At 37.2% G+C, this 26,030-nt stretch overlaps 1 protein-coding gene across 3 annotated transcripts in view; it reads right to left on the bottom strand.

Moving 5' to 3' along the window:
• Positions 1–26,030, bottom strand: part of LOC131426972 (discoidin domain-containing receptor tyrosine kinase B) — a 702,887-nt gene that overhangs the window by 118,093 nt on the left and 558,764 nt on the right. For all 3 annotated transcript variants that reach the window (XM_058589807.1, XM_058589806.1, XM_058589808.1), the window contains 3 exons: positions 16,180–16,314; positions 8,604–8,821; positions 6,753–6,891 (listed from right to left, as the gene is read on the bottom strand). In XM_058589807.1, the coding sequence (XP_058445790.1) occupies positions 6,753–6,891; positions 8,604–8,821; positions 16,180–16,314 (492 nt within the window). The remainder of the gene's footprint in view (positions 1–6,752; positions 6,892–8,603; positions 8,822–16,179; positions 16,315–26,030) is intronic.

Raw genomic sequence — 26,030 nt, 5'->3', positions numbered from 1 at the left:
TTGGAACTACCCACTAAAACACCTTGGTTCTCCAACCCTACCGTCGGTCGAGGTCGGTCCGGCGATTCCAGTTGGAGCTCAGCTTCCGGTTCACTGGCGCCTCGACGGTACAGGGCTGGTCTACGTCACGAACTAATCGGCTAATCCCCGACGATGGAAATCCGTAAACGGTGCGAACGGCTGGATGCCTGGGTCGATCCTGTAATACCAGTTGGAGCGTGGCTTCCGATTCACTAGCGCTTCGACGACTCAACTTCGATGCTGTGGCTTCTACTCGGCTAGTCCTCGGCGAAGGATCTTGCCTACACCGGCGAAGGAAGTTCTCCCGACACCGACCGTTCATGTTATGCCACCGGGACACTCGAAGGAGTGCCAAGGTTGAACCGGTGATTCCGGTCGGAGCATAGCTTCCGGTTCACTGGTGCCCCGACGACTGGACTTCCGTGCTGTGACTTCTACTTGGCTAGTCCCCGACGAAGGATCTTGCCTACACCGGCGAAGAATTCCCCGGCGATGGAAGTTCTCCCGTAACCGTCGCTCCGATACCCGTGAACAGATCGATCGGCAGGGTGCCTGGGTCGCTCCAATGATTTTGGTTGGAGGATGGCTTTCGGATCACTGGCGCCTCGACGATCCATACCGGAGCTACGTCGCGATCTGCTCGTCTGATCCCCGGCGGAGGATTTAGACTACACCGACGGAGAGTTCCCCGACAAGGGAAAAACGTTCGAACCGACGCTTGCTCGCTGATCACTCTTTAGTGGCCGGCGGTCGCGGCTGCCTGTTGTTCTGCGCTCCAATTCCGCTGCAAGGTGCCCGCTCTCGACCCTGCGTTTCAGTTCTCCTCGCTATGGCACATCCTATGGACTAGGTTCTCTGGTGTAGTTTCTCTGCCACATACATCCAGTAGACCATTCCTTTGTGTCGTAAAGCGGGGACAGACAAACAGGACGTGTCCTGCTGTCTCAAGCTCATTTGAGCAGCCAGAGCAAGCAGGAGATGCCGCAATGCCGAACCTGTGGAGGTACCACCTAAAACAACTGTGACCTGTGAGGAACTGCGTCAGGCCAAAGTTAACTTCGCCGTGGGGTCTGTCGATCCATCCGGAGACTCTTGGAATGATCCGATGTGTCCACCTGCCCTTGGTTGAGCTGTCCCATTTCCTTTGCCACTCCTCTGTCCATGTCCATGTCCATGGATTACCCTCTGTCAGAATTCTTCTTAAAAAGGGCATCATGCTAACTATGACATTTTTAGAACCAGTTTGGGATCATTCGTTAAAAATTGTTGGGTCACTTTCGCGAAGCTTAACATTTAACATTTTACTGTAAAGTTAATCTGGTAAATTTAAAAAAGAAACCAAAAAGGAATTGGTGTTATTTAGGCATTAGCCCTTCTAAAACAAAATGCAGAGCCAGAGATGCATTTATACAGATTTTTTTGTATTATACAGAGTTCTGAATTCGCATACTGATTCAAATCAGAGTACAGATTCTATACAGACTTCCTGAGTTTAATACAAATTTGTAGAGATTCATAAAAAAATAAGAAGTACAAAATTAAACTTCTCTCTGAGTGTCTGTTAGTATCACATATTAGAATGAATATGTTTAGTGCAGATATTTGATGATGAACACTAACAAACATTTATACACGGAAAGAAATCCGTTACTGCTGTCATGATTAGAAAATCATGAAACCAATCATTTTAACTTATCATGAAATTATGAGCAATAACTCTTCTCCCATGAAAGTTAATCATGGTTCGAAAATGCGTTACTTGGAGAATGCATCTCTTTCAAAGCTCGTAACTCTAATTTTCTACCCAGATATCACTTTGAACAATCTGCCTCCAGTGATGTGATAGATTAATAGACTAACGGTAAAGCAAAAAGCAGACATTAAAAAGCAAGACCTACTGAAAATGTTTACTTGATCCTGAAACATGTTCATTTAATAATCGGCCACCCACCGGCTGATAGAGAATTAAATATAACATACAAATAAAGATAATGAACCGAAAATTGACATCATAAGAGACTAAGCACGGCTACGCTTTTCATTTGACAAACATCAATGTTACGTTTTGTTCGAATGTATTCTTACATATTTGATGTGACCATTGTTGCTAAAAGCGAGAGCAAGCGTTTATTTCGATTGTGAATTTGGAACACTATCTAACGAAAATCGGAAAAATATTTTGTTCAACCAGTTTTATTAATTTGTTTCATAGATATAACAACACAAGCTGTATTGATTCACCAAAATTTTATAAATAAGACGATTTTTTTGCAATAATTCGACATAGAGTTTCGTTTTTAAGATTATTGATTCACACGTGTTTTTTCATGCAAAATCAAACGTTTCGCGTCGTCGTTTTTCAAAAACAAAATATTTTAATTTTAATAGAAGTTCGTCGTGCTTTTCACTGAATTTATGTTGCAAAAATGACCATCGTCCAAAAATCACACATAACGACTGATTTTATGTTGCAAAATTACCATGGTAGCAGAAACACACCTGAAGTTATACCCAACAACGTCAAGTGCGTTACGTTTAATTTTCAGCGAAATCAGTCCGAATGGATCATGATCCCAGAAATTTTAATCATGGTGTATTATCATAACATGAAAATATATTATTTTCCCCAAATCATGACTCGTTTTGCTCATTTCTAGAATCGGAATTTTGCCCGTGAATTATTATTTGAAGTTAATTTGCACTGATATTCGAATATTGATAATAAAACTCAATCCTCGTTGAATATTCTAGTGAGCGCGACAATGGCTTACGGATATATGATATAAAACACACATACTTAACAACGTTATGTTGACATCTAGCGAAATGAAACCAGTGCTACTAGATTTGCTACAATGGTTATTTTATTAGTATTTAGCATGTTCTTTATGGTAATATTCGAAGCCGAAACAGTTTTATTGAAATATAAATATCAATAAAATAATTAAACTAATGTCACGGATACCAACAAAATACTTGTTGATGATAATTTGAAGAAGAAAAAAAACCTTTTTTCATAACATAACTTGGTATGCTTGCGATACGAAATGGGATTGTTTATCTAGTAATTTTAAAAGTCTTTAATCGTTGATTAAACAAGTTGATTAAACAAATCACTATGAAGTCATCCAACATTCAATTTGTAGTTTAATTTTGTGAAATAGTGATCATGTTTTGGGACGAATCGAATTCAGAAACATGACGAACTGCAAAACTTGAGACGGAAGTGTTTCCTAAATTATGAAGTGAGTTTATTTTGAATGAAGAAAAAAACAAGATCATTGAAGGATTTAAAACCATTTTTTTCAATGGGAAAGTGCGATAAAAAATTGATTAAACATTTTAAAACATTCCACAGTTTGGTACAGGTACGTTGAAAGATATAATGCATGTTCAAAGTTATGAGACGAAGGAATGATATATAAATAGGAGCTCAGATGAAAAAGGGAGCCGTTACCTTATATCAAATTTTGACAGGTAGTACAATATTATCGTACCGGCGGTGTAGTGATATCAATGAAAACTGTAAATAATATTTACATACATGCTGTGACCAAAATTGATTTAAAATTATTAGATTGAATTCCATATACAAGAGTAACGGAAGTGCAGAATTTCACTTGGTTAGTTTATTCTCGAATAATAATTGGTTTAATCGAAATAGAATATGCCAAACAACTGGAAGTAAAACAAGAACTTTATCTCTATAATCAATATTCAGAATAAAATAATCTTTTCATTGAATTTATTGTTAGAGGGTATTGAAAATGGAACGAATTCCTCAAAACTAGCCAGTAAATTCTTCTAGCATGCTTTTTTCACCTTTTTGTAAAATCAATCAAATAAATGCTGCGATTCCTTATCTACAGATTCTGAAGCAAAATATACAAGATGCAAATATTCAAATCAATCTTTAATCGCATGTATCAAATACCAGTCTTTCATGTCATTGTAGTTGTTACGTATGGAATAACATTATGTCAACTATCAATAACTGAACTCGTAAAAAAATATCTCTCCTTCATTCAATAAGCATATTCGACACGACACTTTGGAGTACGTGTTAAAGATATCATTCGAAATATCAAATCCATCGACAAGCCACTGCAGCTTACGACCATTTGTATTGGTACTTTGGCTTAGGGACAACCAATAAGAACCGGAAGTATCACACGTTCGTTGCTAGACTGAAGTCAGACGGCGGTGAGGCTCCTTAGGATTTCTTTTGATCCGACCCGAATGCAGCGGACTCCCAGCGGACTTGTTTCGCTCCAGTTTGCAGCGCGTTTGAACGATTTAGAATCAGAGTTCCCGCACACTGTTCAGTCACCTTGCAGTGTGTTTGTATGTCAAACGCGGAAGCCACCCTTCGACGGACTTGGAAACCCATATTCTACGTAGCAATATAACGACTGTTGAAGGATCCACTCGACAAGACGAGTGAAAGCAGTCAACAGAGGTTGATGATGATGGAGATGATGATGATGATGATGATGATGATGATTATGTAGGATCCGCCAGCCACCATTGAATCCCTGAAAGAACATTTCATTTCATAACGTTTGATATTCACCATTACGAGCATCACATTAAGAACGGGATGCCAACCAAAAGCATGACATATTTTTACGAATGATGGCGGTTTCTTTATCGCTGATAAAAAAAGGGGAGAGCAAATCCTACCAGGTGTTGGAAGAACAGCACTTTTACGGAGGAATTAAATTGACACTCTCGGCTTCTTGCGTTTCGCCATTTCGGTTGACAGGGATAGTAAAATGTGTAGATGGTGAACAGAACTTTTCCGGCTCCTGCTAGCGTATTTTGGACGGAAGCACGTAGCCAATATGTTGCGATAAAAATGTAGCTCGAAAGTTCTGAACTTGGTTTAATTGGATCGGCAATTTGGTAGCACTTTCAATTTACGGTCTGTTGCATGTCAATTTTTATGAAATTTTTAAGTGATGCAAAAGTGGCTACTAAAAGTTCTCCGTTAAACTCGTATTGTGGTATTTCAATGTTTACGGATAACTACATGAGATTGTTTGTACTAGGGTTGTATCGATGTGCTTCAAAAAATTGCCTAGTTCTAGTAGAGAGGATAGATCACATTCATTATAAATCATTACCTTCACTAACTTTTCGTTTGAGTGTTTGAACAGAATGATTTTACAAGGATAATTTTTTTAATATTACCATTTAATTCTGTTATAAGTAGCTAAGTACTTATAACAGAATTAAATGGTAATATTAAAAAATTTTTCCTTGCATTACCTTCAGTTCTTGCTGACGCGCTTGTTTTGACGTTTGGAAGAATAACATCTAATTTAAATACTTGAAAATGAAAACGTCTCGGACAAGTGTCTTATAATGTTTTTATTTTATGAGCTGAAAGTTCGTCACCGAAAAAAGTTATTCCAGAAATATCAACCTCGATAGAGCCCTTAAAACCGGAGAATACACACGGAAAGACCGAAATCAGCATTTTGGCGAAAAAAATAGTTGATTTTCTGGTTGCAGTTAGTTATTTTTTGAGACACCTTAAAAAAATTTTACTTATGCTAATTTAGATTTTTTTAATTATAATTCCCTTAATAATCATAAATTATTTGTTGAAATGGCTATTTTTTTTAGGTGAATTCACCAATCAAACGTGCTGTCATTTCTTAGCTAAGGCACACTTAATTTCCATTCAACTAATTTTTTAGTTGAACTAGAGAAATAAAACGTTGTTTTCAACCAACATGAATGGTTCAATTGGTTTCTGCAATTTGCAGCTATAGTGGTGCTCTTTCACCGAGAAAATGTTAACACCGTAGTGACTACTAGCCACTAGATGGCACACTACTACCGAAAAAAATTCAGTCGCGGTTGTCTTTTCTATATTGGCCGGTATAAATACGATGTTGTATTGGAGAAAAATACATAAACGAAACATAAACCTCTTTTTGAACATTTTTCTTCTAAATCGCTGTTTTCTTCATTTGACTTCGCGAAATCGACTCCCTCACTGAAAACTTTGAGCACTCGGAAAACAAAAACCAAATACAAGTAGTACACCGGACGGCGTAGCCCGGAAGGTTGGAAGATACAAAAAACATCATTTGACATATACAATTAGAGTGCAACATTCGAAACTCCTTTCACTGTTCCACGTAAAAACATTATTACGCACAATCGCTTCAAATGCGCACAAATTCTGAATAAATACACTTTCCACTAAGAGTTTACGTCATTTTTACATATCGGTTTAGAAATTTATTAATGGATATATCGTAACAAATGCGAACAACATCTAAACAATTTGCAAGCAGTTTCAACAAGACTGTCCTTTTTAGCTTTTTAATGGATTGTTTTGCTTTGACACTTCTCATGAGTTTTTTTATTAAAAAATTTGTTAATAAAACCACTTTCATTTTTGTTATCTTTGTGCTGTCCTTCAGTAATGATGGTGATAGATAAATAGAAACAAATTTTCTGATTTTAATAACAACATTAGTTGTCAATGAGAATTTCGTGTTGGATTGAAATATTGCTGGTTTGTGTCCAGGATATTAGCCAACTAAACACATTCTCTAAAAATAAGAGTTTTTTTCAGCAAAGTAAATTCTCAATTTTAACTAATTTTATAGTTATTTTAGAAATTTTGTTGTTGAAATAAACTAATTCAAAAACAGTAATACGAATCAGGCGCAAAGCTAATTTCGGTCGTTCCGTGCAGAATTATATCTTACCTGTATAGTCTGGCGTGATGTGATGTCGTTGCATGTCGTTCATTGAACATCCACTTGCGGCGCTGGTGTACATGTTTACATTGAATGGTTCGTGGTACAGACTGCTCTTGTCAATCGATTCATTGTCGTCTATCGAAACCTGTGAATAAATTTGAAAAGTAGGGGTTATTTGGAGGATTAGTTCCAATCACTTCGAGAAGCTTCCGAATCAGCTACCGGAATAGCAGCTGTTTTGTAATAACACATGGATCAATAAGTCCCGAGACTAAAGCAGAGATGGCGCTCGTAGTAAACCAGTAACCACGTCTTTCTAGAGTACTAACCTTTGCTTGAAACGGGTCAAAATTTTAACTCGATTCGACCAGAAACAGCTGAGTTATCGAGGTTGGAGTGAAGTCGTTTTGTAGTTTGTTCAAAAAAATGGAAAAAACCGAGTTTCGTGTTTTGATAAAACATTGTTTTTAATGGGTAAAAACACAGTGCAAGCGAAACAATGGATTGAAAAATGTTATCCGGACTCTTGTCCATCAAAAGCAACGATTTGTCGTTGGTTCGCCGAGTTTAAACGTGGTCGTACCGAATGACGCGGAACGCTCGGGTAGACCTGTGGAAGCCGTTACACCGGAAAATGTGAATGAAGTGACAAAAATTATAATTAAAGATCGTAAAGTGAAGCTCCGTGAGATTGCTGAGATGACACAGATATCATATGGAAGTGTATTTACTATCCTTCGTGAAAAATTGAGCATGAAAAAGGTTTTTTCCAAGTGGGTGCCAAATTGCTTTCGATGGAACAAATTGCACCCTGCCACAAGTCGATGAAAACAATGGCGAAATTTAACGAATTGGGCTTTGATCTGCTTCCCCACCCCTCATACTCGCCAGATTTAGCCCCCAGTGACTACTGGTTCTTTGCTAATCTTAAAAAAATGCTCCAGGGAAATAGATTTGGCTCAAATGAGGAGGTCATCGCTGAAACTGTAGCTTATTTTGAAGCGAAAGATAATTTTTTTTATAAACATGGTATTGAAAAATTGGAAAAACGTTGGAACCATTGTATCACCCTAAAAGGTGATTATGTTGATGAATAAAAAAAAAATACAAAAAAAAATGTTGCTTCCATTGTTAGTCTCGGGACTTATTGATCCATGTGTTATATGTATGTAATGTGAGCTTTCAAGGTTAAAGCATTTGCTAGGCTCAAGTTGCATAATCGTTTCAGTCTGCTTGCTTTTTAAAATTAACATTTATTACGTTTGTTATATTAACGATATTTCACGATACGATTTCAGTGATCTGTGCTTGACAGAACGGATCTAACCGTTTTGAAGCGTCCAGCTAAAAGGCATCGCTAAGTGCATCTAATCATTCAATCATGAACACTGACAGCGTGCACAGCGAGAGTGAGCGCTGGCCGTAGAACAAAGTAGGCTTCGCATTAACCGCGGAGGCGCGTTGATTTCTTCTGACGTGCCAGGCGTCATCAGCAGAAGCAAACATCAAAGCGCATAAACTTATTATAGCGTTCGTTCGCTCCCATTCGGATGATTTACGCTGCATTTGACTGCAAGGATGGGTGAAATACGCGTGGGAAGTGGCAGTTTCGATTCGACCAGATGAGCAGATGAAGATGTTTATTTGCCCTCATTCAGAACGATTTATGGCAGCTAATGATGGGCAGCAGATTTCTCCGAGCACCCTGATTGGCTCATGAGTTATGTGCAGTTCGAGGCAAAGGGAATCTTTCTGCATCCTTTCCCAATCAATAGCACTCTACATGGTAAACCGGCTCACCCCCACAAACACTCACACACACACGCACACAAATATTGCAATGCAAGCAAAATTTACCTTAAAATTACTATTCAGCCGTTTATCAATCCCCAGACTGTCGGTATGCAAATTATGTTGCAACGCGTCCAGGACGGCTGCCGTTCGAGTGCGTTTGTTCTTGGCCACGATGAACAGGATGATGGCGATCAGCAGCAGAATGATAGTGGTCAGCACCGCGATGATAACGCCGACAAAGTGTGGCTCTGGCTCCTGGTCAATCGGTTTCGGTGAGATAACTGTGGAAAAAAAAGCAAAGAAAAAAAAACATGAAAGACATCCGTGAGCGGCGAGTGTCAAGGTGAGATGCAAGAGCACAAATTTGTACTTAGGGACGAGTTTTGCAATGAGAATAATATGCTAATCTAGGCTGAGCGTGTTGCGAAATAATTTGAATTGTAAATTGCAGCAAATGTGATCGGAATACGGCAGAACCGGAAGTGTACGGAGCGACACGAACGGTGGATAAACTTTGTTTTCAGTACAAAATATTTACACTTGCCGTGAAGCAATCAAACAATGAAGGAAGGTGTTAAAAGGATCAGACATCCGCTTCAGAAGCTTTCAGAAAATCTTGAATGCCTCAGGTTATGAGAAATCGATTAACTCAACTACATTATCGACTTGTTATGTTGAAGAACGATGATTGAATTCTAGATTGATAAGTACACACTTAAAAAAAACCTTTTATAACCCATCTAGTGGTGTAATGATGCCTTTCTCATATTACTTATATATCCAAAAATATCACTAGAAGAATTTTTTTTTCAATTTTGAGTAAATAAAATAAGGGTATGAACTAACATAACCCTTTCAATTTGTAAACAGTTATTTCAAGTTATTATGAATTTTCGTTTACTTTGCATCATCGCACTAAATGAACACTTTACTCTATAGATCTGGAACCGGGAGTCGGACCGGGATGAAACTAAACAGCAACCTATGAGACTATTAGAACTTTTATTCGAGCCTGTTTGTGGGAAGCGATCAAATTATCTCTGAGAAAATTGAGTGAGTCTCGTTTTAGAGTTTTTGAACACTATTTACTTCTGGAACCAGTATAGCCGAATTCGATTCGTTTATTAAGTAACTAATATTGTCTACAAATTTAATCCGTTTTGAGGCAAATCTAGAAGAATTTTACCCTTTTTTGCATCGTCGCTCTAAACGACAGTGTGAAATTCAATAGCAACCTATGGTACTAGGAGATTTTCTATTTTATGAGTGACATTATTTGATACGTACCCTCACACATACACGTTCAGACACATTGCTCAGCTCGATGAACTGTGCCGAATGATTTAGTGATTGTATACACTTTCTATATGAGAAAGGCAATAAATGTACTTTAATAGAAAAGCATCGTTATCATGATCTTGCAATAACACTAACAAGTTGGTACAAATTGAATAAAAGATTTAGTAATTCAACCTTGCACGCTACACGAAATTGAACAAAGCACGTTGCGAACGGAGCAAAGCAGCACGTACCGACGCGTACCAGTTTTGCATCGTCATTTTAAATGACGATTTAAATGTTTTGGCACTCATCGCCCTACAATTTCGAAACCGGATGTCGGATCTGGATGAAATTTCACTGTATATTTAAAAACAATGAGAGCTTTAGTTTGAATCGTGATTCGTGAAAATCGGTTTAACTCTTACTGAGAAATCGAAGTGAGTTCCGTTTCTGGAGCTTTTCTTCATTATTATCGGTGCTTTCGATATCGGAAATCAGGGACTAGTAGCCCCAAAGTAGTTTTATATATTCACTAACTAACAAGGTCTGCTTACTAGATGAATTTAGCAGTGAGTTTTATGAAAATGTGCACCTCATATCGCCACCGCTCGTATAAAAACTGAGTCGAATTATAAATGGCACTCGGCGTTCCGGGCCTGGGTTGTAACGTCGGGTTTCACAGCGATTTCATAGCCTTTCTACTCTGGGACTTTTCAAAGAATTTGAAGATCTTTTATTTGCATCTTAGTTCGTGAAAATCGATTAGGAAATTACCGAAAAAATTGAGAGGGCATTTTTTCATTAATTTGCACATATTTTCTTGTAATTCCGGAACCGAAAGTTAGATCCAAATGAAATTTCAGAATATTGTATAATGCCATCATTAGAATCTAAGTTTGTGAAAATCGGTTCAGATATCTCTGAGAAACGTGTGTGACTATTTTTTTTCCTTTTTTGGTGCATATCACTTTGTAATTCCGAAACCGAATCGGGATAAAATTCAACATCGGGATAAAATTCAACAGCAGTCTATGGGTTCATAAGACCTTTCATTCGAATCTAAGTTTGTGAAAATCGGTTCAGTAATCTCTGAGAAAAAAGAACACTGATAGCAACCGCCGCGACTCGATCCGAGAATGATTGGATCGCAATTACGTCTGTTAATCGACTGAGCCACAGAAGCACACACCTGTAAAAAGTGCATTTAAATGCATACAGTTGCACCGCTAGCGTAATGCTAGTTACAGTCGAAACCAGTAAAATTCATGCTAATACAGGGTGATTGTTTAAGAGCTTGAGAACTTTTTTAAACAATAAAACGCATAAAATTTGCAAAATCTCATCGGTTCTTTATTTTAAACGTTAGATTGGTACATGACATTTACTTTTTGAAAATAATTTCATTTAAATGTTGACCGCGGCTGCGTCTTAGGTGGTCCATTCGGAAAATCCGCTTTTTTATCGACAAATTTTGTTCAGCGATGAGGCTCATTTCTGGTTGAATGGCTACGTAAATAAGCAAAATTGCCGCATTTGGAGTGAAGAGCAACCAGAAGCCGTTCAAGAACTGCCCATGCATCCCGAAAAATGCACTGTTTGGTGTGGTTTGTACGCTGGTGGAATCATTGGACCGTATTTTTTCAAAGATGCTGTTGGACGCAACGTTACAGTGAATGGCGATCGCTATCGTTCGATGCTAACAAACTTTTTGTTGCCAAAAATGGAAGAACTGAACTTGGTTGACATGTGGTTTCAACAAGATGGCGCTACATGCCACACAGCTCGCGATTCTATGGCCATTTTGAGGGAAAACTTCGGAGAACAATTCATCTCAAGAAATGGACCGGTAAGTTGGCCACCAAGATCATGCGATTTGACGCCTTTAGACTATTTTTTGTGGGGCTACGTCAAGTCTAAAGTCTACAGAAATAAGCCAGTAACTATTCCAGCTTTGGAAGACAACATTTCCGAAGAAATTCGGGCTATTCCGGCCGAAATGCTCGAAAAAGTTGCCCAAAATTGGACTTTCCGAATGGACCACCTAAGACGCAGCCGCGGTCAACATTTAAATGAAATTATCTTCAAAAAGTAAATGTCATGTACCAATCTAACGTTTAAAATAAAGAACCGATGAGATTTTGCAAATTTTATGCGTTTTATTGTTTAAAAAAGTTCTCAAGCTCTTAAAAAATCACCCTGTATAAGTCTTAGTCAATCCATACATTCGCTTCTGCTAGTAGAACGCAAGTTACAGTCGAAATCAGTGAAATTCAAGCTCATCTAACATTAAGTCATTACAAATAAAATTTTCCGTCATTGGACAAATTAGGTATTTATGAATCACATCGTATGAGGGATTAAGTCACCTGTAAAATTAATTTTTTTTAATGTGTAGTTAATCAAATACAGTACACTCTTAGAAAAAATGAAATTTACGCTTGACGTAAATTCAAGCATACCATAATTTCTTCGGTGATGACAGAATATTACATCTAATAACATGTAAAATTATATTTTGAGTCTGTATCGATGTAAGCTTCAGCTAAAGCAACTATGACTTATCTTTACATGTTTTGAATTGTGAATGTAAGTAAATCGTGACGCTTCTTTTATGTGCATCTATTAAGATGTAAATCTTTCTAACTGTGTACACTCCAAAAAAAATTGAATTTGCAGGTGACTTAATCCTTCATACAATGTAATCCATAAAGACCTAATTTGTCAAATGACGGAAAATTTTATTTGTAATGACTTAATGTTAAATGAGCTTTTGAATTTTACTGGTTTCGACTGTAACTTGCGTTCTACTAGCAGGTGCGACTGTATGAATTTAAATGCACCTTTTACCGGCCAAGCGGATGCATGCTTCTGTAGCTCAGTCGATTATCGGACGAACTTGCGATCCAATGATTCTCGGTTCAAGTCACGGTGGTTGCTACAGTATTCTTTTTTTTATTTCAATGAATTTCATGTCATTGAGTTTTAGACACAATATTAAATGTTCTTCTACGTAAATTTGCGTGACCTGCGACGCTCCATTTATGTGCATCTAATAAGATGTAAAATCACAGGTTTTTTTAGGTGTGTTGTTTGATGATGAAATAAAAAAAAACAACTGAGTAACTGAATTATTGATTAAACTGAACTAAAATCATAATTCCGTAATATCGTAATTCCGTTAAATCGTAAATCCCTAAAATCGTAATTCCGTAAAATCATAATTCCGTAAAATCGTAATTCCGTAAAATCGTAATGCCGTAAAACCATAATTCTATAAAAACGTAATTTCGTAAAATCGAAATTCCGTGAATTCGTAATTCCGTACAATCGTAATTCCGTAAATCGCAATTCAGCAAAATCGAAAATTCCATAAAACCGCAATTCCGCAAAATCGTAATTCCCTAAAATCGTGATTTCGTAAATTCGTAATTCCGTAAAATCGTAATTCCGTAAAATCGTAATTCCGTTAAATCATAATTCTATAAAAACGTAATTTCGTAAAATCGTAATTCCGTGAATTCGTAATTCCGTACAATCGTAATTCCGTAAATCGTAATTCCGCAAAATCGAAAATTCCATAAAACCGCAATTCCGCAAAATCGTAATTCCGTAAAATCGTAATTCCGTAAAATCGTGATTCCGTAAATTCGTAATTCCGTAGAATCGTAATTCCGTAAAATCGTAATTCCGTAAATTCATAATTCCGTAAAATCGTAATTCCGTAAAATTGTAATTCCGTAAAACTGTAATTCCGTAAAATTGTAATTACGTAAAATCATAATTCCGTAAAATCGTAATTCCGTAAAATCGAAATTCTGTAAAATCGTATTTCCGTAAGATCGAAGATCGTAATTTCAAAAAATCGTAATTCCGTAAAATCGTAATTCCGTAAAATCGTAATTCCGTTAAATTGTAATTCCGTAAAAACGTAATTTCGTAAAATTGAATTTCCGTAAAACCGTAATTCCGTAAAATCATTATTCCAGAAAATGGAAATTCCGTAAAATTGTAATTGCGTAAAATTGTAATTCCGTAAAATCATAATACCGTAATATCATAATTCCGTAAAATCGTAATTCCGTAAATTCATAATTCCGTAATATCGTAATTCCGTTAAATCGTAAATCCCTAAAATCGTAATTCCGTAAAATCATAATTCCGTAAAATCGTAATTCCGTAAAATCGTAATTCCGTAAAACCATAATTCTATAAAAACGTAATTTCGTAAAATCGTAATTCCGTAAATTCATAATTCCGTAATATCGTAATTCCGTTAAATCGTAAATCCCTAAAATCGTAATTCCGTAAAATCATAATTCCGTACAATCGTAATTCCGTAAATCGTGATTCCGCAAAATCGAAAATTCCACAAAACCGCAATTCCGCAAAATCGTAATTCCCTAAAATCGTGATTTCGTAAATTCGTAATTCCGTAAAATCGTAATTCCGTAAAATCGTAATTCCGTTAAATCATAATTCTATAAAAACGTAATTTCGTAAAATCGTAATTCCGTGAATTCGTAATTCCGTACAATCGTAATTCCGTAAATCGTAATTCCGCAAAATCGAAAATTCCATAAAACCGCAATTCCATAAAACCGCAATTCCGCAAAATCGTAATTCCGTAAAATCGTAATTCCGTAAATTCGTGATTCCGTAAAATCGTAATTCCGTAAAATCGTAATTCCGTAAATTCATAATTCCGTAAAATCGTAATTCCGTAAAATTGTAATTCCGTAAAACTGTAATTCCGTAAAATTGGAATTACGTAAAATCATAATTCCGTAAAATCGTAATTCCGTAAAATCGAAATTCTGTAAAATCGTATTTCCGTAAGATCGTATTTCCGTAAGATCGTAATTTCGAAAAATCGTAATTCCGTAAAATCGTTATTCCGTAAAATCCTAATTCCGTAAAAACGTAATTTCGTAAAATTGAATTTCCGTAAAACCGTAATTCCGTAAAATCATAATTTCATAAAATGGAAATTCCGTAAAATTGTAATTGCGTAAAATTGTAATTCCGTAAAATCATAATTCCGTAAAATCGTAATTCCGTAAAATCGTAATCCCTAAAATCGTAATCCATAAAATCGTAATTCCGTAAAATCGTAATCCCTAAAATCGTAATTTTTTAAAATCGTAATTCCGTAAAATCGTAATCCCTAAAATCGTAATTCCTTTAAATCGTAATTCCGTAAAATCGTAATTTCGTAAAATCGAATTTCCGTAAAATCGTAATTCCGTAAAATCGTAATTTCGTAAAATCGTAATTCCGTGAAGTCGTTTTTCCGTAAAATCGTAAGCTCGTAAAATAGTAAAATCTTAAAACCACAAAATATTAAACTCATGGATTCGCAAAGACACAAAATTGCAAAATCGTTGAAACATAAGATCGTAATATCGTAAAAGTTTGAATATCTAAATCATAGTACCAACCAATTTATAAATCAACCAATCACGAAATTTCCAATAAAAAGACAGATTCTGTGAATTAGCCAGTTCGAGCCTGTATGGAAACCTGTCGCTCGGTTTCGTATTGATTTTTCTACGACCAGAATGCTGTCCTCTTGGGTTATTTTGATATTGATGGCCATGTTTGTATCCTGAGAGCCAGTGAAACCGATCAGGAAAGTCGTACCCGAGACTAATATATGGTCATTCTTCACTTTTAATGTGGGAAACCATAAGAAATGCTTCGTTTGATACTGGTCAGTTCGTTCGTTCGTTCGTTTGTTCGGTCGTCCTTGCTGTCTTTCTGAAGTCTACGGTCGGTCTCGAAACGCCGGTCGGTAACAAGCTTGTATCACTGCCAATGTTCAGGATATTATTGATCGTTGTTGTGCTCGAAACAGCAAGTATGTGATAATTTGAATAATTGATGATGTGCATAATAAATGCAAATTAGTGTAAGGTTATTTGATCTTTGTGTGGGTTCGCAAGCTGAGAACGGCATTTCTCCGTACGTAGAGAAGTCGTTCGTCGACCTGATGATGCACGGCAATATTGCTCATATTCTTTTCGATAATCAAGTATACTCAGGAGAGCCACTTTGTGCCTGATGACTTCAAAAGAGAACTAGTTAAATGGCAATTATTTTGCTGTCAATATTTAGTCATTTGCTGAATGAATATTTGATTGATGTCTTCCGAGGAGATGCACTGAGGGATGAATATAACAGTTATCAAAAGCAAACTCAAGGAGACAGGTTGGGATTTGATTATCATTGGTTTTGGTTAGCTAGGATATACTCGATCCATTCAAGTTGCTTCACCAGACCTAAATGAATACTAAACAACTAGTGAGAAACTTTGTCCGCAAGTACAATGTCATAAAAAAACGAGAAAAAATTAACTTACTTTGCGTCACATGGTTCCGCTCGCCCTTGTTAGCCGTTTGAACTTCGTCTCGCTGCAGCGGGTATTCGATCGAATTTTCCTGCGAGATTGAATTTCCGTTCACTTCCTCGTCGGAGAAATTCCCAATCACGGGACCTGCAACGAACAGAGAAATAGAAAGAAAATGAACACTTTATTAGTCCTGTACACTTCTTCGTCGTCAATGGAATCGATTACGGTGTGCTGCAGACGCTGGAGAAGCCACAAGTCACTTCCTGCCGTCCGTTGCTAATTGAATTGCGGAATGTGGAAAAGTGCACAAACATGTTTATAATTTCGTCTGTGAGTTATGACCGGGAAACTTCTTTTCGTATTTTCTTTGCTCATCGTGGGGAACGACGAGGACTTGAAAGTGTGAAAACGCTGCGGTCGGTCCGTTAATTATTCGAACCATCGAAAGCGTTCAACACTTCATCGCCGCGTTGGAACCTGCATGTGTGTGGTTCGGTTCAACCCGCTCGGTCACAATCGCAGCAACCATTGCAAATGTTTATTTTTCATTATGGCTAATTTTTCAACTCCATTCGCAGTGTTAGGAACCCTTTCTCTGCCTGAGCAAAACAAAAACCAAAAAAAAAAGCATAGAGAAAAGAACGGTGTTCATCATTCCAAACACGTCGTCTTTTCACTTGCTCGCAGAACAAATATTAATTGCTCAGATGTAAGCAGTTGTGTACGTCTGTGAGTACCGTCGTACGGATACACATGTGCCAATTTAGTGAAAAAATTCTTTCTGATGTGACAGTTTTCCATAATTTACAATGTTTAATTCATTCGCTTGCCGCACATTTCAGTGTAAATAGACAACGAAGTTTTCTTAAGTGATTTACGGTTTATCTGGAATGAGAACCGGTCGCGGCAGGAGTTTCCTGCGTAAGTTACGTTCCGGTTCGTTTTGACTCGAAACTGCTGGAATCGTTTGCCGTCGCTGGTACCGATTTATTAAATTTAATTAGTTTGAAAACCAAGTGATTTTACGAGTTGCTTTTGTTCTGTACTAAGATCTTTTGCATCATTTCTTAGACTAGGTTTCGTGTTTTAATGTTGAAAAGTGTATTTTCGAAAACGGCCTAATAAATTTCTTTGGAACATGGAAATATTTATTGTACCCGATATAAGGAGTCCAGGTTTTAAAGCCATAAATAAAAAATAAAAAGTATAAACTATTTGTAATAATTTTAACATATTGTAATGTGCGTTTATTATAATTTTTCATATAATTCGGAACGGTTTTTGAATTAAACTTGTAGACCCGTCATGATTTCTCACCAAAATTCGTCTGGTTGGTTTCGTTCAAAGAGAGCTACGACAAAAATGTGTCAATTTGAACTCGATGCATTTTTTTATCGTGTATTGAAAAAAACTTGCACACCCTTGATTTTAAAATGGTGTGCTAGGACATGCCCAGACAATTGTTTATCCGCTTAAAGCCAGTTTTAGACTAGCCCATAATTGGTAGGAATTGGCATAAACAAGTACTCGTCTTCGGGATAAATGTAACTGTGGCGTTTACACTATTACTGGTTGCCAGCAACTGACAATGTTTACACTTCTGCTGGTAATTTCTTGCTGGCAAAATATGTAAAAAATATAAAAAACAATGAAATATATCCTTTAAGTACTCAAATCATCATTATCATTTTTGATATCGACCCACTTTGCGCGACCGAATGCTTGTAACTGAGAAAAACATTAAATACGTACGAGAAGAACAATATTTTCATACCGTCGCCATCTTGAATATCTTCACCCAGCATCGCTTGCCAGCATGAAATTCAGAACGATAAGAAATTTTCATGCTGGCAACAACCAACAGCTGGCAAGCGTTTACATTATGCTGGTAGCGTGCTGGAGCCAGTATTAGGCTTTCTGACAGCTCACTTACAATCACAAATGCAAACAAGATTGGTTTGTTTTCATCAGGAAACGCACGATTCAGTCGATCATTCAACAATTTCCAGACATGACAGTCAAAGATAAATAATAAAGACATGTATGTGCTTACAAATATTAAAAAAAAATCTGGTCCGTTCCCGGTACCTTCTAAAATGACCGCACTCACCGCTTGGTGGAGCGCGAGATTATTTGCATTGTTATCATTTCGACCAAAGTGTGCCATGAAATCTCAATTTATACAAATGAGCTAACGTATCGAAAGGGTTCTCACGGTTTGACATTTGCATTATGAATGCGATGATAGGAACTCAGCAGTGCAACCAATTTATCACCATTGGTGCCAGTTTCACGGAGGACCGTAGATGTGCGCCAAAAAAAGATCGTGACTGTCATGTCTGGAAATTCGTTTGTGTGACAGTCACGATCTTTTTTTGGCGCCCATCTACGGTCCTCCGTGAAACTGGCACCAATGGTGATAAATTGGTTGCACTGCTGAGTTCCCATCATCGCATTCATAATGCAAATGTCAAACCGTGAGAACCCTTTCGATTCGTTAGCTCATTTGTATATATTGAGATTTCATAGCACACTTTGGTCGAAATGATAACAATGCAATTAATCTCGCGCTCCACCAAGCGGTGAGTGCGGTCATTTTAGAAGGTACCGGGAACGGACCAGATTCTATTTTAATATTTGTAAGCACATACATGACTTTATTATTTATCTTTGATTCAACTTCGGTCGACGTAAAGATTAATTTATTAATTTTTTTAGATAAATATTTTGAAAAAATGTGGTTCGTTCCCGGTACCTTCTGGAATGACCGCACTCACCGCTTGGTGGAGCGCAAGATTAATTGCATTGTTATCATTTCAACCAAAGTGTGCCATAAAATCTCAATATATACAAATGAGCTACCGAATCGAGAGGGTTCTCACGGTTTGACATTTGCATTATGAATGTATGATGGGAATTCAGCAGTGCAACCAACTTATCACCATTGGTGCCAGTTTCACAGAGGACCGTAGATGTGCGCCAAAAAAAGATCGTGACTGTCATGTCTGGAAACATGACAGTCACGATCTTTTTTTGGCGCACATACAAATACAGAACGCGTTATTCTAAATGCATGATCTGATCCTTTCTCCGGAGCAGCTAAACTGAAGCAAACATTGTTCCTTTTAGGGAATGCATTCAGCTGGAACTAGTTGTTCACGATGTGATTTCGTTAATCCACTTTTAGAAGATTTATGTGCTGGAACACAATCTAGAGCCCTTTAAACTCCACTGTAAAAAAAAATTGAAAAGTGTTTCAGTTTCATATTTTTGGTACACGGAATTTGAGTACTACCGATTGGTCATGCGAATAAGTTGATGAGGGTTGGTTTCATAGAGCCATTTATCAGGTGTACAACTTTGCTTCCGCCGTTTTCCGATAGGTGGCTATACCGGCTGAGGCTGGTTAAAATACATAGATGATAATGCCTTTAAAGTGAGTGTGTACAGTGCCTAACAAATTGTCATCGCCGTTTCAGTGACAGTTGCTCTTGTTTTCGTATTATTCACGCTCGAAAATGTCTGTTTATGTGCCCAATTCTCGTCATTTGCGGGAAGTTTTACTTTTCTGTTACAATTCGAAAAAAATGCAACTGAAGCGCATCGAATGCTGCTCTGAGTAAAAGAACGTGTCGGGAGTGCTTTCAACGTTTTGAAAATGGTGATTTCGATGTCGAAGACAAACACGATGGTGGAAGAGAAAAAACCTTCAAAGATGAATAACAATTTACTACGAGCTCTTAAAACCGGGTGAAACCATCACAGGAGATCGCTACCGAACGCAACTGATGCGCCTTCGTCGCGCGGCCACAGTATCAAGAGCGACATGCAAAGTCATCCTCCAACACGACAATGCTCGGCCTCACGTCGCAAAAGTGGTTAAAAAGTACCTAGAAACGCTGATATGGGAAATCTTGCCTCACTCGCCGTGTTCCCCAGATGTCACCCCTTCTGACTTCCACCTATTCCGTTCGATGGCACACGGCCTGGCAGATCAACATTTTCAATCCTTCGAAGAGTTGGAAAAATGGATTGCTTCATGGATAGCGTCAAAAAAGGACTCCTTTTTTCGAACCGTGATCCTAAAATTTTCGGAAAGATGGGAGAAAGTTGTCGCTAGCGACAGACAATACTTTGAATAATACATCTGTAAGCACTTTTTCGCAATAAAGCTTTAAATTTTGGAAAAAACGGCGAAAGTTGTACACCTAATAGTAAACTCAATAAATGGTACATTTGCTTATAAATTATACTTCTACTTGATACTAATATAAGATCAGAAAGTATAATAAAAAATACCTATCGATATAATTAATGAGCAATTATTTACCCTAAAATCACTGTGATAAATACCGTAGAAGGGTCAAAAAAGATTTGGCCTGTGTTGTTTGATCGAGGATTTTCATTAGACGCCATATTGCGAACACAAAATGAACATGACAAAATGAATTCAAGTAAGTACGTGACACATAAAATATATTTGACAACAGCGATAATTCTGACATATGGTTCATTTTATATTCAATCATTATCCGATGATTGCTAAGAAGATCACGTAAACTCCGATAACAAAGCCATTTTTAGAATCTACGGGTTTTGTCACATAAGGTTAACTTGTGGATTTTTTTCAGTGTAGCAATGCGTTATCAAACGTGAAAATAGAAACGATTAATATGGTTTGAGAGCGTTGCTCAATTTAATAACCCGCTGATAATCGAACGAGTGGATATCTATTTCTCAACCAGTTTTGCAACTGCCGGTGTGCAATCTTGTTATGATCATGGTTGCCAAATTACTTTTACCCACCCTCCGGTGGGGATAGTCTTACAACCGCAAATGCTCATTCGCCATTTCGAAATTAGTTTATTTTCATCACGAAACATCTACCTTCAAGCAGTTTTGCAAGTTGGCAACAGCATCACGAAACCCCATATGATTTGAGATCTCTTTTATCATTATGATTTGTCACTAGGGTATAGAAAGTTCTATACTGGCAACAGCATGCTGGCAGCCATTAGAAGTCTAAACGGGGCATACTGAAGGGTGAAACTAAATGTATCTTTTGATCCTAAAGGTGGGAGAAGCTAAGTATTTTTCGTTTATAACTGCTCACTATAACCTGTCACTGAAGCAAATATGAAGTGCAAAGCATTGTTTTGCAATTGCAACAATTCGAAGGCGATCTGTGGGTGCGGTAAGTTCAGCAAGCTGTACATAACCACAGACAGTTGATGATGTCGAAGGAGGCATATCCGCCTAACTCATGAGAACGTCACTTAAAAGGATTTAAAGAAAGATTGAATGAAAGTGTAATCCTGTTCCTACAAAATGGTCTCTGTTTAGGAAGTAAGAAAATGATTTTATTGCAATAAATTGAAAAACATCGAGTAGCACATGTAGCTAGCTAGTTTGTGAACGAAGGATTTAGCGAAAGAAAACATCACAGTTTTGTTTCACTAAACCCTTTATTAAAGAACTAGTTTTTACAATTAGGAACAAAACCTGCTAATTTGGAATCGATCGATCCATTAGTTTTTGAGATATCGTGCTCACCACATATAATGAAAAAAAAAAACATTTGCATACAGAACAAAACATGTACTATTCGATGCTTTTCAATTCATTGAAATTAAACCATTCCCTAGAGTAATCGGAAGATTGGACATCTTTACTCAAGTCGGAAGGTTTATAACCCCTTAAGTCCACAGTGCAGGCTTAGTCGAGGAGTTTGAATAACTTTTAAAAAATTAGCTAATATGTGTTTTATTATTTGCTCAGGGTTTCTAAAATAGCCCATTAAAATGAATTTTTGGTGATTATTTTTGTCTGTCGCATTTTTGTCGAATCCACAGTCCATCAAAGTACAAAACAAGTTTCGCGTGAACAACTGGAACCATCGGTGACTTAAAAAATCAGAACAAGCTTCCTGCCTAAAAGCAGAACAATGTATTCCAAGAGTTTGGCTGCTTAAAATATTATTCATGGTCTTTGTAAGCTGCTCAAGCAAAATAATTCCCTTTAATCTAAACTTTAGGTTTGGTTTTTCCAGTCTCTTTGTGAGAGGTGTTGTAACTTTTTAAACAGCAAAATTCATTTCAGTTATGAGCTTGTTGCATATTCTGTTAAGTTGTACTTCGAAAATCAGCCGTAGGACGTTCCAAGTATCAGCACTGTCATTATTTGAAGTTGTTATTGCTGGAAGATAAAATTTCGCATTACCGAAGAGCACGTTCGATGAGCCTGGTTCCAAGCCAATACCGGGAGAAACGTATTTCACAGAACCATTACCTGTCATCCATAATTTAAATCGTAATTAAGCCTTGCAAAGGAAAAAAAGTACCAACTATTCTCAGCCCCCGGCAGCGGGGAGAAACGACTCCGCCGCAAACCGATAGCGGATCAAAATACATTTTAATAAGTAAATGACGTCCACAAAGTAATGACGAGCTCCGCACGTCTGCCAGTCGAACGATGATACTTCGGGAGGTCGTGGCGTAAGTAGCTTATGGAATTGCAAATGACTGCAATGAAACCACGACTGGAGGTGGGCAGAGTCTGTTAGTTGGCAACTATTGTAGGTACCAACAGGGTAAAACGACAAGAACTTGAATGCTCCATTATGCTGAATGCGATTGCGGTAACTCTGAAGGTTCACGGTGGAAGAGACGAAGAGACGCTGGTGGGACCAAAGTTCACCAAATCGTAGTTGATGGTGGCCTTGCTAGGGGAGATGAGTTCTTGCATTCGAGGTGGAATGAAATCGAATGGCGAAAAAAAAAACCGAAAGAAAGAAAGATCCGCAACCATTGATAATACCTACCGCAAAGCTTCCAGCAGTGGAGAAACTCAATTCACCGAACGGAGCGAACGTGAGCCGGAGAGTGCCGAAGGATGGCCACAGGAGGGTGGCAACGTGGGCGACACTAATGGTAAGGTAAACAGCAGCAAAGTCCCGCCGAAGCTTTGTTGCTTTGCTTACTCCGACGCGGAACGACTCGGAGTTGGGGATCAAGTTCTGTTTGAAGTGGCGTATCGATTCGATTGCGGTTGTCGGATGATACGAATCGGTGGTTCGGTGACAGCAAGGCTCAACTATGCAGTAAGTAATAGAGCATTGGTGACTGGAAGGACACCTTTCCGAGCTACTTGTTGGCATTTGTTCAAGTTCAAGTTAAATACAAAATGATTCATTCTGCGTGATGAATAACGAAACAAGTTATCATCGTGTTACAACTGTTTGCTATCCCCAGAGTCATGGGCAATAGTTTTATTTCGGAAGCTTGTTGCGAACAAAATTTATGTTGCATGTGTCATTTGAATTAATAATGTGTCTTGGCGGATTTCACGTTAATAGATAATAGTTGCTTAGGGACAAGTATTGGGAATTGATTCCATTCTAACTCAAACTAAACATCTCGACATCATGATAGCCACCATTGCAGGCCGTCCCCTCTTCGTCATTTACCTACTTTCTGGTAGGACGACGACCCATCCTTCTCTTCCAAAGGTGTCGTGGAGTTTAAGTATTGAGTAAGTATGAGGTCTACACACTTTGAAAAAATTGTGTGAATTTCCGTCTTTATAGATGCACGTAAACTAAAACTCTTATAAACTAAACTAACTCATAGGTGCACATAAACTAAAATGCTAAACTTACTATCCGTTCTATTTATAGAAATTTCAACGCAAGTAAACGTCGCTACACCTAAACTGTGTTATTGTCAGTGTAGAGGATAGAATTTAATGTGACAATAAATATGTTAAAGCGTTTTCCCCCACAATTCACCTCGGTACACTGCATACCTTCATAACCACTACACGGATTCATTTGAAATTATGAACACTATTTCTGTAAGAGATAACGTGGGAGAGTTTCTTTTTTAAATTTGATACGCTATTGATATTTATGAAAAGATGCCGTTTTTCTTTAGAATTAACCTTAGCGAATTTCCTGGAGAGGAATCTTTGATCTGAATTTTAAACTTGAGTAATTTTTAATATCCAAAACTGCTATAGAAAATAGTAGGAAGAAGTTTCATTCCTTAAAATAAAAGAAAAATAACTGATTTTGATAAACAATAATGAATGTGTAAGTGAAAATTATTGATCATTTTGTATTAGACAAATTTCGCGACTAATCAAACAGATGTTGATAACATGTCTCAGATTAAAAGAAAATTTTTGGACATCTTTGTCCCAAAAATCCACTTTAAATACTTCGTTCGAAACGAGCCAAACTTTTTTAACCATTTTTTCCAAAAAGACAATTACTTAAAAAAAATGATGATTTTCACAAAAAAAATTGGTGATTTTCACCAAATCGGTTACTGTGTATTTCAACCGAGTCCCACACTGAAAAAAATAGACTTTAAAAAATTAAAATCGATTTAAAAAAAAACAGTAGTTTTGATTTTGATAGAAAACTGTCCCAAAATTTGTAATGATTTTTCTCACCAAACGTTCTTACATTGCACGATGGGTGCTTTTAAGGGAAAAAAGTTTTCTATCAAAAACTATTCCTTGTTCAAACTTAATATTTATCTAGTGACTTTTCATATATAACTAAACTAAACTGAAAGCCTTTATCATTCAAGATTCCAGTGAAACTAAATTTCTGAGAAAATTTCACCGAATACTCTATTGCTAGGTTTGATATTTGGAGAATGAATCAGTACTGGATAAGAAAAAGTTTTTGTTAGGAAAAAACCTGTTTTAATCCACCTAGTGGTGTAATGATGCCTTTCTCATATATAATACTGTGGTATTCTATTCAAAATGTTTCTCTTCGATTTTTGAAAGAAACCATGGGATTGTTCGTGCATTAACTAGTATAACCTACAGAATGAAACAGTGCTTTGCTCGCGTAGGTCATCCTTAAGAAAACGAAATGGGTTCACTATTATATGCACTTCCGGCACCGGAACCCGAGAACCGAATCGTACGGCCACCAACTAACATTACGAACATACTCTACTAGTTTTTATTCAAATTTTGAAGATTTTATACAATTTTGTCATCCATACTCTAAACGATGATTTAAATTTAAGTTGTATCCAAAAATATGCAGTAATTGTTGGTAGGACCATAAGACCTTTCATTTGACCCCAAGATTGGGAATAACGGTTTTGAGTCCAGTTTAGAAATTTTTTTTTCGGTTTTTGTTCCGCCAGTTTAAGTGACGGTGTATAATATTCAACACACTTTATCCTATAACTTCTGAACTGGAACTCGGATCCGGATGAAATTCAGAAATTCCGTATGGGACCATGAGACCTTTCATTTGCAATCGGTCAAACTATCGCTGAGAAAAAAAAGTAAGTGAGATCCATTATATGATCACTTTTTTCGGTGCTTCCGGTACCGGAGATCGGGAACCAGGATAGCCGAAATCGGTTTGTTTAGTTGCCTAGTGATAATGAATAGCGATTTGTGTAGTTTTGAAACCGGTTTAGGAAATTTTTTACGGTTCCTGTTTCACCGGTTTAAGTTACGGTGTACAATATTTAACACATTTCACCCTATAACTCCGGAACTGGAAGTCGGATCCGGATGAAATTCAAGAAATCTGTATGGGACCGTAAGACCTTTCATTTGAATTTAAGTTTGTCAAAATCGGTTCAGCCATCTCCGAGAAAACCTAGTGAGATTATTTGACACACACAGACATTGCTCAGCTCGATGAACTGAGTCGAATGGAATATGACATTTTTGCTAGTCGGTTTTTCAAGTGATTGCATAACCTTTCTATATGAGAAAGGCAAAAATATTTCCCTTCAAATGCCAATCTTGCAGGGAACAAAATTATTAATGTTGGGTTAAAATTTCATTCAATCAGAGAATGGTGTTTTTATTTTTGTAAT

This window comes from Malaya genurostris, chromosome 2 (genome assembly GCF_030247185.1).
Source record: "Malaya genurostris strain Urasoe2022 chromosome 2, Malgen_1.1, whole genome shotgun sequence".
Classification (NCBI taxonomy): Eukaryota; Metazoa; Arthropoda; class Insecta; order Diptera; family Culicidae; genus Malaya; species Malaya genurostris.
The sequence above is the reverse complement of the archived record's forward strand: the minus strand, read 5'-3'. Positions and strand labels throughout refer to the sequence as shown.